The following is a 12,500-nucleotide window of genomic DNA, read 5'->3' on the forward strand; positions in this document are numbered from 1 at the left end:
CTAACTCATACTTTTGAGTCATGTATTTCACGTGGGGACGAAATATTTGGGAGCAGATGTGTCTTTTGTTCCTGTTCACAGCTGTGTGTGTTTGTGGGTGTGTGTTTGTGGGTGTGGGTGTGTGTGTGTGTGTGTGTTTGTGGGTGTGTGCGTGTGTGTGTGTTGCCTGTGATTTTCCAAAGCAGAGTGGTATTGCAGGAGATCTAAGCTCTTTCCTCTTTTAGCCCAGAGACCAGGCTCTTCACCGCTCATGACTCAGCTGTGTTAAAGGGCTGGAGAAACACAGGCTGGATAAGATTTCTGACTTTTAATGCCCTCTGAGTTTTTTGAGTGTTGTGTGTATTAGATTGTGTGTGCATATCTGTTTGTAGACTGTGTGCAGTTTGTTTAAGGTCATGTCTGCTCTGTGCATGGTATTGTATGTGATGTGGAATCCGTGCTGGGTTGGTATGAAACCTGACAGTCCTGACAGGCCCAACCAGCTCTCTGGTCTAGAGCGGTTTGTGAAAGAATCCATCACCATGGGAACAGCAAGGACAGGAGTTGGACACTTGAACAGGTTTACAGAGGCCTGAAGTATGCATCATCTCTCCAGCCAGCAGCCTGAGCACGAAGCCATTTTCGCTGCGGTGATGTGGACGCCCTGTGGAGCCATTTTCACTGCGGTGATGTGGACGCCCTGTGGAGCCATTTTCACTGCGGTGATGTGGACGCCCTGTGGAGCCATTTTCACTGCAGTGATGTGGACGCCCTGTGGAGCCATTTTCACTGCGGTGATGTGGACGCCCTGTGGAGGCATTTTCACTGCGGTGATGTGGACGCCCTGTGGAGCCATTTTCACTGCGGTGATGTGGACGCCCTGTGGCAGCATTTTCACTGCGGTGATGTGGACGCCCTGTGGAGGCATTTTCACTGCGGTGATGTGGACGCCCTGTGGATCCATTTTCACTGCAGTGATGTGGACGCCCTGTGGCGGCATTTGCATGGTCAGCTCACCTGGCCTTTATGTAACTAAAGGGTGTTTACACGACCTCACCTCACAGGTTTAAGTAGCATTTACGTGACTCCAGTTTGCTGGTCTCAGTAACGAAAGGGCGCAGGTCACAGTCTTCAGGCTTCTGTGCCTGTTTGGAATCACACAAGTGTGACACTGGACTCAACCAGTCTTATAAACTGTCTCACACACAGGCCTCTCTGATACTGATCCCTTATAAACTGTCTCACACACAGGCCTCTCTGATACTGACCCCTTATAAACTGTCTCACACACAGGCCTCTCTGATACTGATTCCTTATAAACTGTCTCACACACAGGCCTCTCTGATACTGATCCCTTATAAACTGTCTCACACACAGGCCTCTCTGATACTGATCCCTTATAAACTGTCTCACACACAGGCCTCTCTGATACTGATCCCTTATAAACTGTCTCACACACAGGCCTCTCTGATACTGATCCCTTATAAACTGTCTCACACACAGGCCTCTCTGATGCTGATCTCTTATAAACTGTCTCACACACAGGCCTCTCTGATACTGATCTCTTATAAACTGTCTCACACACAGGCTGAGTGAGCAGTCAGATAATGGTAGGAGGTTGCCTCTACACTCATCACTATTTAAACATGTCTCTATGGAATGTCGGTCTCTGCATTGTCTATGCTACTGCTTGCTTCTCCTCCTGTGGACTGTCCAAGCAGTGGACAAAACCTTTCCCTCACCAGATTACTTTAAACAGAATTGAGTCCAGCTTTAAAGAGGAAACCCAGGCTATACCAGCTTAACCCGCAGGCTGTAACTCAGGTCGTCTGTGCTAAGACTCTTGAGTGTTGTTTCCATGTCTCTGGGAGCAAGGCCTTCTGTCAGTTCTACAGTGTGTTCTCATTGCGTTCAAAGACAAATCTTCGGTCTCCTGACACTGAACATTCCTTCGGCGACTGTGTCAACATTCCACAGCGTCTCTCCCGGCATTCCTGTAGAGTCCTGCAAGGTATTTCAATCTCTCTGTGAAAAAGAACGAAAACAAAATTTGACTTTTTTTCATGGCGGTTTTTGTCTGCTAGCAGCAAGGAGCCAAGCTCCTCCCTCACTGTGTGCGTTGGCTCATCACAGTTACATTTATTCATTTAGTGTATTTCACATGTAAGCTGAAGTTGAGTAAGATGTGAACCATTTGCTTGCACAGACAAAGACATTTCTCTGTTTACACTTGAAAAATAACCCGTGTGCTTACCACACAGTAAATGTGACTGATATTTGTTGTACCTGTGTTGTAACTTATTTCACATTTACGTTACATTTATTCATTTAGCTGATGCTTTTATCCAAAACAACTTTCAAGACAGACAGAATCCAAATCAGTCCTTCAGCGCACTGTGACCGCCCACCTGTGATGGTCTCCCCTAAGCATGTCCCGGTCCATTTAAAAATCCACTGAAACATCCAGGATTTTTTCAGTTTTCATTTCCATTCTCTTGTTTTTGTCATAGTAGCTGTTGTTGCAGAAGTCGTAACAGAGGTAGGTTTTCACGCTGTAGAACTCTAATGAGACAGTGTTTTAACAGCATGAGTCATAAGCATTACCACTGTCTCCCTAGGCACTGGGTGGGTCGAAATATCTTGTGTCAATTTAATTTCTTCTTTTAAGTCATACTTCAAAATTCAGTTGTCATGTAAACGCCCCACAGTTTTCTGCAATGGAGCTATTCATGGAAAAAGCAATTAAAGGAAAATTAACCGTGTTTGACTTTCACCGTGAATGACTCGTTCTTGTCCTGATCACAGCTCAACTACATACTTACAGCCCAGAAGACTGTCTGTCTGCTGGTGTGAACCCTTTGCCTGCACAGACAAAGAACATTTTTCTGTTTACACTTGAAAAACAACCAGTATGCTTACCACACAGTAAATGTCACTTTTATTGTCAGGTTGTAACTGTGTGTAACTGCAGGTTCGGTAGTGTTCAGCAGTAAAGTGTTCATGTGAGATGTCATGCATTGGGTCAGCACTTTTGCTGGAATGACACTGGAATGATGTTAATGATTGACTAACACTGTGTGAAGGGAGCAGTTTGCACTGATAGCGAGTTCTGCGGTCACAGACGTAAGTTCTGTAATCTGTACAGTGCCGAACAAACACTGCTCTGTAACGGAACGGCATGGACACAGCAGTGTTCTCTGCCTGTCACTTGCTCAGTGGAAGGTGAATGTGTTCTTTAGGTGCAGTCTGTCTTAGTTGAAGGTGAATGTGTTCTTTAGGTGCAGTCTGTCTCTGTGAAAGGTGAATGTGTTCTTTAGGTGCAGTCTGTCTTAGTTGAAGGTGAATGTGTTCTTTAGGTGCAGTCTGTCTCTGTGAAAGGTGAATGTGTTCTTTAGGTGCAGTCTGTCTCAGTGGAAGGTGAATGTGTTCTTTAGGTGCAGTCTGTCTCAGTGGAAGGTGAATGTGTTCTTTAGGTGCAGTCTGTCTCAGTGGAAGGTGAATGTGTTCTTTAGGTGCAGTCTGTCTCTGTGACAGGTGAATGTGTTCTTTAGGTGCAGTCTGTCTCAGTGGAAGGTGAATGTGCTCTTTAGGTGCAGTCTGTCTCTGTGAAAGGTGAATGTGTTCTTTAGGTGCAGTCTGTCTCTGTTGAGGGTGAATGTGTTCTTTAGGTGCAGTCTGTCTCAGTGGAAGGTGAATGTGTTCTTTAGGTGCAGTCTGTCTCAGTGGAAGGTGAATGTGTTCTTTAGGTGCCGTCTGTCTCTGTTGAGGGTGAATGTGTTCTTTAGGTGCAGTCTGTCTCAGTGGAAGGTGAATGTGTTCTTTAGGTGCAGTCTGTCTCAGTGAAAGGTGAATGTGTTCTTTAGGTGCAGTCTGTCTCAGTGGAAGGTGAATGTGTTCTTTAGGTGCAGTCTGTCTCAGTGGAAGGTGAATGTGTTCTTTAGGTGCAGTCTGTCTCAGTGGAAGGTGAATGTGTTCTTTAGGTGCAGTCTGTCTCAGTGAAAGGTGAAGGTGCTCTTTAGGTGCAGTCTGTCTCAGTGGAAGGTGAATGTGTTCTTTAGGTGCAGTCTGTCTCAGTGGAAGGTGAATGTGTTCTTTAGGTGCAGTCTGTCTCAGTGGAAGGTGAATGTGCTCTTTAGGTGCAGTCTGTCTCAGTGAAAGGTGAATGTGTTCTTTAGGTGCAGTCTGTCTCAGTGGAAGGTGAATGTGCTCTTTAGGTGCAGTCTGTCTCAGTGAAAGGTGAATGTGCTCTTTAGGTGCAGTCTGTATCAGTGGAAGGTGAATGTGCTCTTTAGGTACAGTTGGGTGGCAGTTCGAGGAGAGACTTTTTACATTGCAATACATGGGCGAATAAAAACGTACTTGTTTGTATATTAGAAATTGCGTAGACTCTCCCCCAACCCTCCTTTTCTCCCCTCTCCTTGACTCCTTTTCCTATTCTCATTCCTCCTCCCTGTCTCTCTCTGTCTCTCCCTGTCTCTCCCTTTCTCTTTTATCATGGCCCAAGCCCCCCTGTAGTGCCATCCAGCAAGTCATTTCTTGTCGATGCCTCAGGGGTTTCAGTAGATTCCAGTAGATTATGTTTATTGCTGGTTCCAATGAACATATGTTTTATATGGATCAAGGTAAATTAATGTGGTTGAAAACTATATGCAACTTATAACAAAAAGGATATATCATTTAAACAAGTAAATCAATCAATCAATCAATCAATCAATCAATTGAATTGAAAAACCAAATGCCTGCTGGTGTCTCCAAACCTTTCCACCCAAACTTTCCAAAAACTCAAACTCCTTTGACTCCCCCGTGCACCCCTCTAATGAGCACATTTAACCCTACGAGCCCCACTACAAGGGTGCAAGTTAATCATACTGCCAGCAGGTTTCACTAGAGAAACTAAAGAAACTAAAATCATAAATCATTAAAGAAACTAAAATCATAAATCATTAAAGAAACTAAAGAAACTAAAATCATAAACCATTAAAGAAACTAAAGAAACTAAAATCATAAACCATTAAAGAAACTAAAATCATAAATCATTAAAGAAACTAAAGAAACTAAAATCATAAATCATTAAAGAAACTAAAGAAACTAAATCAATCCAATCCAGACAATCCAAAAACTCACACGTTGTAGCACCGAACAGACACCAGAGTTGACAACTCAACAGTGAATACCAGATCACCTCAGTGATTAGTTCACCCTGTGAATGGAAACTGGCTCATGTCTCCAGTCCAGTCAGCATTCCCTCACTCTAGACAGAGATGCCCGTTAAAGGACAGCAGCAGATAAGATGCCAGACGCCCTGCTATCCTACAGCTCAGCGACGCTCCAGGTCCAGCTGCACTGCAGTTCAGCTTAGCGTCAGTTGTGCTCAGCCATAATGTAGTCCGTCCTGGTCATCTCTGCAAAGAATCAGCCCAGCCTCACCACTTCAGAAGATCCACAATGCTGAAAGACTCTCCTGGCACTGACACAAAGTCTTGCTTACGGTTTCCTATTGCTAAGCTCAGTAACTGCAGTCTCTCTTATCTGAACGTGGCTGAGCCTGCTTTTCTTCCTCTTCCCCCTTTTTCTCTCCTTCTCTCACTACCCTTTTGTGTGTCAGTAACTCCACTAGAACATCACTCAGATAGTTCTTTTGGTTAAGTGTTGCCTTTCAGTGAGTAATGCCTCAAACTAACATAGTTGTTCATTCATACATACTTAAGGTGATGAGGATATTGTTACTGTCTATCGTTAGTTGTCTGTCTTCTTGTGTGTAGTTTCAGATGCCATTGTGTGTGTGAGTGTAGTGGATGTACTTGTTTCCACAGAAATCGCAATTTAGTCACAACATTAGTAAGACACGCCTTCCTACTCTTTGAGTATGTCGTAAATCATTTCCTAGTTTAATGAATGTGCTGATACAGGAACTTAGTTAACTAGAAGTATTGAATTCAAAGAGTATCATTGTACTTGCTACTTCAATGTTATTATTAATATATCTCAAGATGAAGAGTTATTCTGAATAATTTCTAGGTTCAGTGTTCCGAGTGCTGAGCTATAAATAGAGTTTTTCGGGATAACTGTAATTTAACGGGGTCCGGGTTCTGAAATGAGGTTATGGTCACAGATAAGTGATATTAGTATTAAGTCTAATATTTACGTTGAACCATTAACTAGAATTTCCCTTTACCGCTGGTACAACAGTGCAGTCCTGCTCACTTGAAGGTGACCGTGCTTTGTAGGTGCTTAACACAGAACAGTCAGGGCTGAACAGTCAGGGCTGAACAGTCAGGGCTGAACAGTCAGTGCTGAACAGTCAGTGCTGAACAGTCAGGGCTGAACAGTCAGGGCTGAACAGTCAGGGCTGAACAGTCAGGGCTGAAGCGCTCTGCTGGTGCTCCCCTTCACAGAGCTTTAGGTTATATAGAGAAGAGGAAAAGATGTAGAGCTCCAGGTCCTGGGGCTTAGGCAGACGTCTGAATTGTTTGGTAAAATTGGTCTTTTGAAGAAGCCTCCCCTGTGCTGGAGAGCCATGGAACAGGGGACTGTGTGGCATGGCTCCAGAGTGCGACCATAAATCTGTCAAGTGCGACTGAACATTTTCATTGGTCGCACCAGTTCGCCTGACATTGAGCAGGTGTGTGTGTGTGTGTGTGTGTGTGTGTGTAGCGTTATTTTTTTTCCCTCCCGTATTCCGTGAAGACCCGCCCCCACTCTGCCAAATTCCCGTGGTGCAGATATGATAAAATGGCCAACATCATGCATTGCAGTAATTGCCAAGAGTGCGGCCATAGCATGGCTGGGAACAGTGCTGTTCCTGTCAGAGCATCGACATTCCGAACAGAAACGCTAAAAAAGCACAGTGTCTCCAGGGAACAGGTCCGCCAGTGGCGTAGTCAGAAAGCTATTTTCGGACAGGCCTCGGAAAAAGTGAGCGGGCACGACTTTCACTCACGGTCCATCACTGGCCTACACACTATGACCTGTCGCTGAACTGAATGACAGGTCAGACACTCCGTATCGCAACTGTGGCGTACTTAATAGCCAAGCCAGTCCAATCTTCTGTTCTTTGTTTGCAATGAAACTGAATATGTAACGAACCACAAAATACAGCCGCGTTTTTATTCATCCAGCACAGTTTAACTAGAAGTGGTGGAAAATACATGCCCTGTCACAACAAACACACAATATAATGCTGGCACAACACTAGCTGGTTTTCCATCCTTTTTAATGCAAATTAACGCTTAAACTTTGCATCAAATCTTTTAGGTTGCATAAGAAATTTGTTTGCTGGAAAGAGGTGATTAGCATAACGTAAAATGATACAGATTGAGGGAAACGGGTTTAGTCGCATCAACAAGGGGTTTGTTGTGATTTCATCATGTATTTTCAAGTTGCCCTAGACAAATTTTAAACCTACAGCTGTTCACAACGCCTCTCGTGATGAGGAGAGTGTACATTTTTAATCCGCATAACACAGCTGATGGAAACGCGCGCAGACATTTTCTTAGCCAAATATTCATGAATGCGCTTAAAATGTGTTGGGTGGAAAACCAGCTGCTATCTCCTATTAAAGGTTTACATCACTGGGACTATAGAGTCAAAACCAAACTTGTTAATTGGCCAGTACAGATGTCAGTCAAACCCATCAAGCATTAGGCTATATAAATAAAAAAATTAGAACACATTTTCTTTATTTCAGGAATGTTTGTGATGATATTTTAGTGATAATATCAACCAGTTTAACAAACAACGACGTATTATTTTTTAGCATTAAATTAAATAATTCCATCCTAACTCGGGGGGGCCTGTGCATCTTTTGGGCGGGGCCTAGGCCCGTCAGGCCCGTCCATTGGCTGTGTGCCTGCCGTCCTGTGCCGTGACAGGTGCGTGACTGGAAGAGCATTTGTCTGGAACCCTGTATGGGAAACAGTCTGCTAACTGGACCTCACCTATTGTAATCATCAGTGATCCTGTGCATTTAATAGTTTTTGTCAAAGTTGTCTCATCTATGTTAGCCAAACTATTATTGCACAAACTGGTAAAACCCCAGACCAGTTTTATAGGGAGTTTCTTTTGAGTACACTGTTGTATGTGAAGGTATGATCTACTTATGTTGTTCCATTTAGTGTGTTAGCAGTCTTGGCTGTACACTGTCGTTCTTGCTTAGAGGAAGTATACATGTTGATTAACTGTCTTGAACCCTTTCATGACCAAAGAGCAGGATTAGATTAGTATTAGGTGAATGTGTGTGTGTGTGTGTGTGTGTGTGTGTGCGTGTGAGAAGTCAGGGCAGAGAGAATACAGCTCTGCAGGATGGTGGACCCAACCCTGGTCTTTGGTCTTTGTGGTGTGTGTGTGCATGTGTGCGTGTGTGTTTGTGCGTGCATGTGCTTGTCTGTGCGTGTGTGCATGTGTGTCTGTGTGTGTGCCTGTGTGTGTGTGTGTGAGTGAGTTTCAAAGGCAGACCACATTCCTGCTATGATGACTCATATCCTGAGTATGTTTCTGCAGTCAGGGGGAGCCACAATGCCCCGCCCACCCTCTCTCTCTCTGTCTCCCTGCTCAACCTCTCTCTCTCTGTCTCTCTCTGACTCACTCATGATTTGTTTACGTTGTGACATGTTAAATTATTTGAATAAGAGGTGGAGAGATTTGTGGTTTTTTAATTTTTGAAACATGATCACATTTATTTGTGTGAGAGCTGAACTCTGTTAATAGTGAGAGGGAGAGTAGTTAGCAGTTAGTAGCTAGCCATCATTAGACTCAAACTGGTTCACGCTACACCATTAGACTCAGACTGGTACCATTGGACTCAGACTGGTACCATTGGACTCAGACTGATTCAACCAGCCAGCTCTGAGCAGCAGGCAGCAGTTATCCCCAGTGCTGGGTTTGGGTGAAATGTTTGGGTGAAATGTTTGGGCTTGTGTATGTGTTTCTCTCAGATTGGACATGATTAGTCGCTCCTTGTTTTCTAAAAGTCACAGCAGAGCGCTGAGAGTTCCTGTGTAAAGTGACAGTAGAGTGCTGAGAGTTCCTGTGTAAAGTGACAGCAGAGTGCTGAGAGTTCCTGTGTAAAGTGACAGCAGAGTGCTGACAGTTCCTGTGTAAAGTCACATTAGAGTGCTGAGAGTTCCTGTGTAAAGTGACAGTAGAGTGCTGAGAGTTCCTGTGTAAAGTGACAGCAGAGTGCTGACAGTTCCTGTGTAAAGTGACAGCAGAGTGCTGACAGTTCCTGTGTAAAGTCACATTAGAGTGCAGAGAGTGCTTGTGTAAAGTGACAGCAGAGTGCTGACAGTTCCTGTGTAAAGTCACATTAGAGTGCTGAGAGTTCCTGTGTAAAGTGACAGTAGAGTGCTGAGAGTTCCTGTGTAAAGTGACAGCAGAGTGCTGACAGTTCCTGTGTAAAGTCACATTAGAGTGCAGAGAGTTCCTGTGTAAAGTGACAGCAGAGTGCTGACAGTTCCTGTGTAAAGTCACATTAGAGTGCTGAGAGTTCCTGTGTAAAGTGACAGTAGAGTGCTGAGAGTTCCTGTGTAAAGTGACAGCAGAGTGCTGACAGTTCCTGTGTAAAGTCACATTAGAGTGCTGAGAGTTCCTGTGTAAAGTGACAGTAGAGTGCTGAGAGTTCCTGTGTAAAGTGACAGCAGAGTGCTGAGAGTTCCTGTGTAAAGTGACAGCAGAGTGCTGACAGTTCCTGTGTAAAGTCACATTAGAGTGCTGAGAGTTCCTGTGTAAAGTGACAGTAGAGTGCTGAGAGTTCCTGTGTAAAGTGACAGCAGAGTGCTGACAGTTCCTGTGTAAAGTCACATTAGAGTGCTGAGAGTTCCTGTGTAAAGTCACATTAGAGTGCAGAGAGTGCTTGTGTAAAGTGACAGCAGAGTGCAGAGAGTTCCTGTGTAAAGTCACATTAGAGTGCTGAAAGTTCCTGTGTAAAGTGACAGCAGAGTGCTGAAAGTTCCTGTGTAAAGTCACATTAGGGTGCTGAGAGTTCCTGTGTAAAGTGACAGTAGAGTGCTGACAGTTCCTGTGTAAAGTGACAGTAGAGTGCTGACAGTTCCTGTGTAAAGTGACAGTAGAGCGCTGAGAGTTCCTGTGTAAAGTGACAGTAGAGTGCTGAGAGTTCCTGTGTAAAGCGGATGTGAAGCTCTCATAAAGCTGCCCTGTTAGATTCCCTGTCAACACAGTCAGGAAAGACAGCAGAATTACTGTGAACTGAAAGTAATTAATATTCACAAAACAGGGTGTTATTTTGGACCGCTGGAAGACAGCATCAGAACTAAACATTAAACATTAAGCTTCCTGCAGCCATGACATCATCCATTTTATTCTGGTTATTCATTAAAGATGTAACAGTTCTGAAACCGAGACCAAAGCCACGATACAATGTGAGATGGCATCATCCAAATGTGAATATCGCCGATACAAGGAAAAAACAGAGTGGAGTGCAAACTGCAAATCATGGCCAGTTTGCCACTGTTTACAAGTTTGTACAAGTTTATAAGTTGACAAGTAAATTCATATTAAAGGAAATTAAATTTCATGTTTTGTATGTTTTTTTTCACTGTACCGAAACCATACGGAACCATGACTTCAAAACTGAGGTGTTTACTGAACTGTGACTTTTGTGTACCATTACACCCCTACTATTTATATTTATATTTATTATTATAAGGATATTTCACATGGTTAGTGATGTAAACCTGAACGAGGACTCTGACTCTGGGGGTGAGAGGTTTCATCTGTAAAGCCAGGGAAGGCAGAGCCATCATGAGGTGTTTAATGTCATGAGGGTAGATCAACCCTCTATCTGTGTGTCAGTTATCCACCCAGTAAAGCAGACACAGAAACACAAATGAACAGAGCACAAATGAAAATCCAGGTTTGCCACCACCATCGCCGGTGGCAGAACTAATCTTTTTACCAGAGCAAGAGCCCAGTCACTGTGGTCCCTTTGAACATCACACACCCAACCAATGAGAAACCACTTGAATGCATCAACCAATCACAGGATACATTCTTAAACAAAAAGGGACAGTTCAACCAGTACATCAATTATTTAACATGGCAGTCTGTAATATTCTTTCTCCATTTTACTTTAACATTGTGTTAATTGTGTTTTAATTTTGAATACGGATGTGGTACACTACTGGTCTTTGAGTTGTATATTGCTGAGGGGAGAAGAGAGAGAAGGAGTGAGGAAGAGGAGGAGAAATGGAGGGAATGTTTTGAAGTAGAGCATGTCAACAGGTTAGAACATGTCCTTTAGGTTATAGCTGAATGGATTTTTTAAACAGACACAAAGACCTCTGGCTTTGTGAGAGAGGGAGAGAGAGAGAGAGTGAGAGAGAGAGAGAGAGAGAGAGAGAGAGAGAATGAGGAAGAAATGTCCAACCAAATGTTTATAATTGTGATGTCGATGGTGTCATGTTTTTTTCCCTCTTGTTTTCTGTGTTTTAAATTATGCATGTTGTCTTTATTATTGTTTCTCTCTTTTTAAAATGTTCGTTTCCCTCTCTATCTCCCTCCAGGTATTTCTGTTGTGACGTTGAAAGCCTGGGTGAGTAACGTGTTGATCATTGTCATTGTCTCCGTGGTGACACAGTGAGACATGAGCAGCGAAGAGCCCAAGTCCCCTAAAGCATCATCAGGATCAAAGCCATCTCCAGTCCCCGGCACCGACACCCATGACTCCACACAAGACGGCCGACAAGTAAGAAACAGTGTGTGTGTGTATGTGTGTGCATGTGTGTATGTGTGTATGTGTGTATGTGCTCTAGTCTGTGTGTTTGTGTGTGTGTGTGTGTGTGTGTGCGTGTGCATGTGCTCCAGCGTTTGTGTGTGTGTGTGTGTGTGCGCGCTTGCGTGTGCGTGTGTGTGTGTGTGTGTGTGTGTGTGTGTGCGTGTGTGTGTGTGTTTGTGTTTGTGTGTATGCTCCAGTGTTTGTGTGTGTGTGTGTGCGTGTTTGTACAGTGTTGTCTCTGTGCGGTGCTCCTGCAGGACAGCTGGGAGGTTGTGGAGAGCCTCAGTGAGGGGGTGGGAAAGGCCCAGACACCAGAGAAGCAGGAGGGTGTCTTACTGAAGAGGAGGAAATGGCCAATGAAAGGCTGGCACAAGGTGAGTGTGTGAACATCCTGACCCCTCCCACCTTTTCAGCCCAATCAAACTGCTCTCCCCATCACATGATTTTGACTGGCTTTGTTTTTACTCCTTTGTTAGCATGAAGAAACGCTCTCAGGGACAAAACCCAAAACAGACAGCCTCACTCTCTCAGGGCTCACCTCTGATTTAACACAAACCCAAAACAGACAGCCTCACTCTCTCAGGGACAAAACCCAAAACAGACAGCCTCACGCTCTCAGGGACAAAACCCAAAACAGACAGCCTCACTCTCTCAGGGACAAAACCCAAAACAGACAGCCTCACTCTCTCAGGGACAAAACCCAAAACAGACAGCCTCACTCTCTCAGGGACAAAACCCAAAACAGACAGCCTCACTCTCTCAGGGACAAAACCCAAAACAGACAGCCTCT

The 12,500-nt window shown here is 44.2% G+C and overlaps 1 protein-coding gene across 1 annotated transcript in view; it reads left to right on the top strand.

The window, feature by feature from the left end:
- osbpl3a (oxysterol binding protein-like 3a) overlaps positions 1-12,500 on the top strand; it is a 41,492-nt gene that overhangs the window by 1,385 nt on the left and 27,607 nt on the right. The window contains exons 2-3 of the mRNA XM_030789110.1: positions 11,499-11,680; positions 11,968-12,084. Of these exons, the coding sequence (XP_030644970.1) occupies positions 11,579-11,680; positions 11,968-12,084 (219 nt within the window). The 5' untranslated portion in view covers positions 11,499-11,578. The remainder of the gene's footprint in view (positions 1-11,498; positions 11,681-11,967; positions 12,085-12,500) is intronic.

Source organism: Chanos chanos, chromosome 12, assembly GCF_902362185.1.
Source record: "Chanos chanos chromosome 12, fChaCha1.1, whole genome shotgun sequence".
Classification (NCBI taxonomy): Eukaryota; Metazoa; Chordata; class Actinopteri; order Gonorynchiformes; family Chanidae; genus Chanos; species Chanos chanos.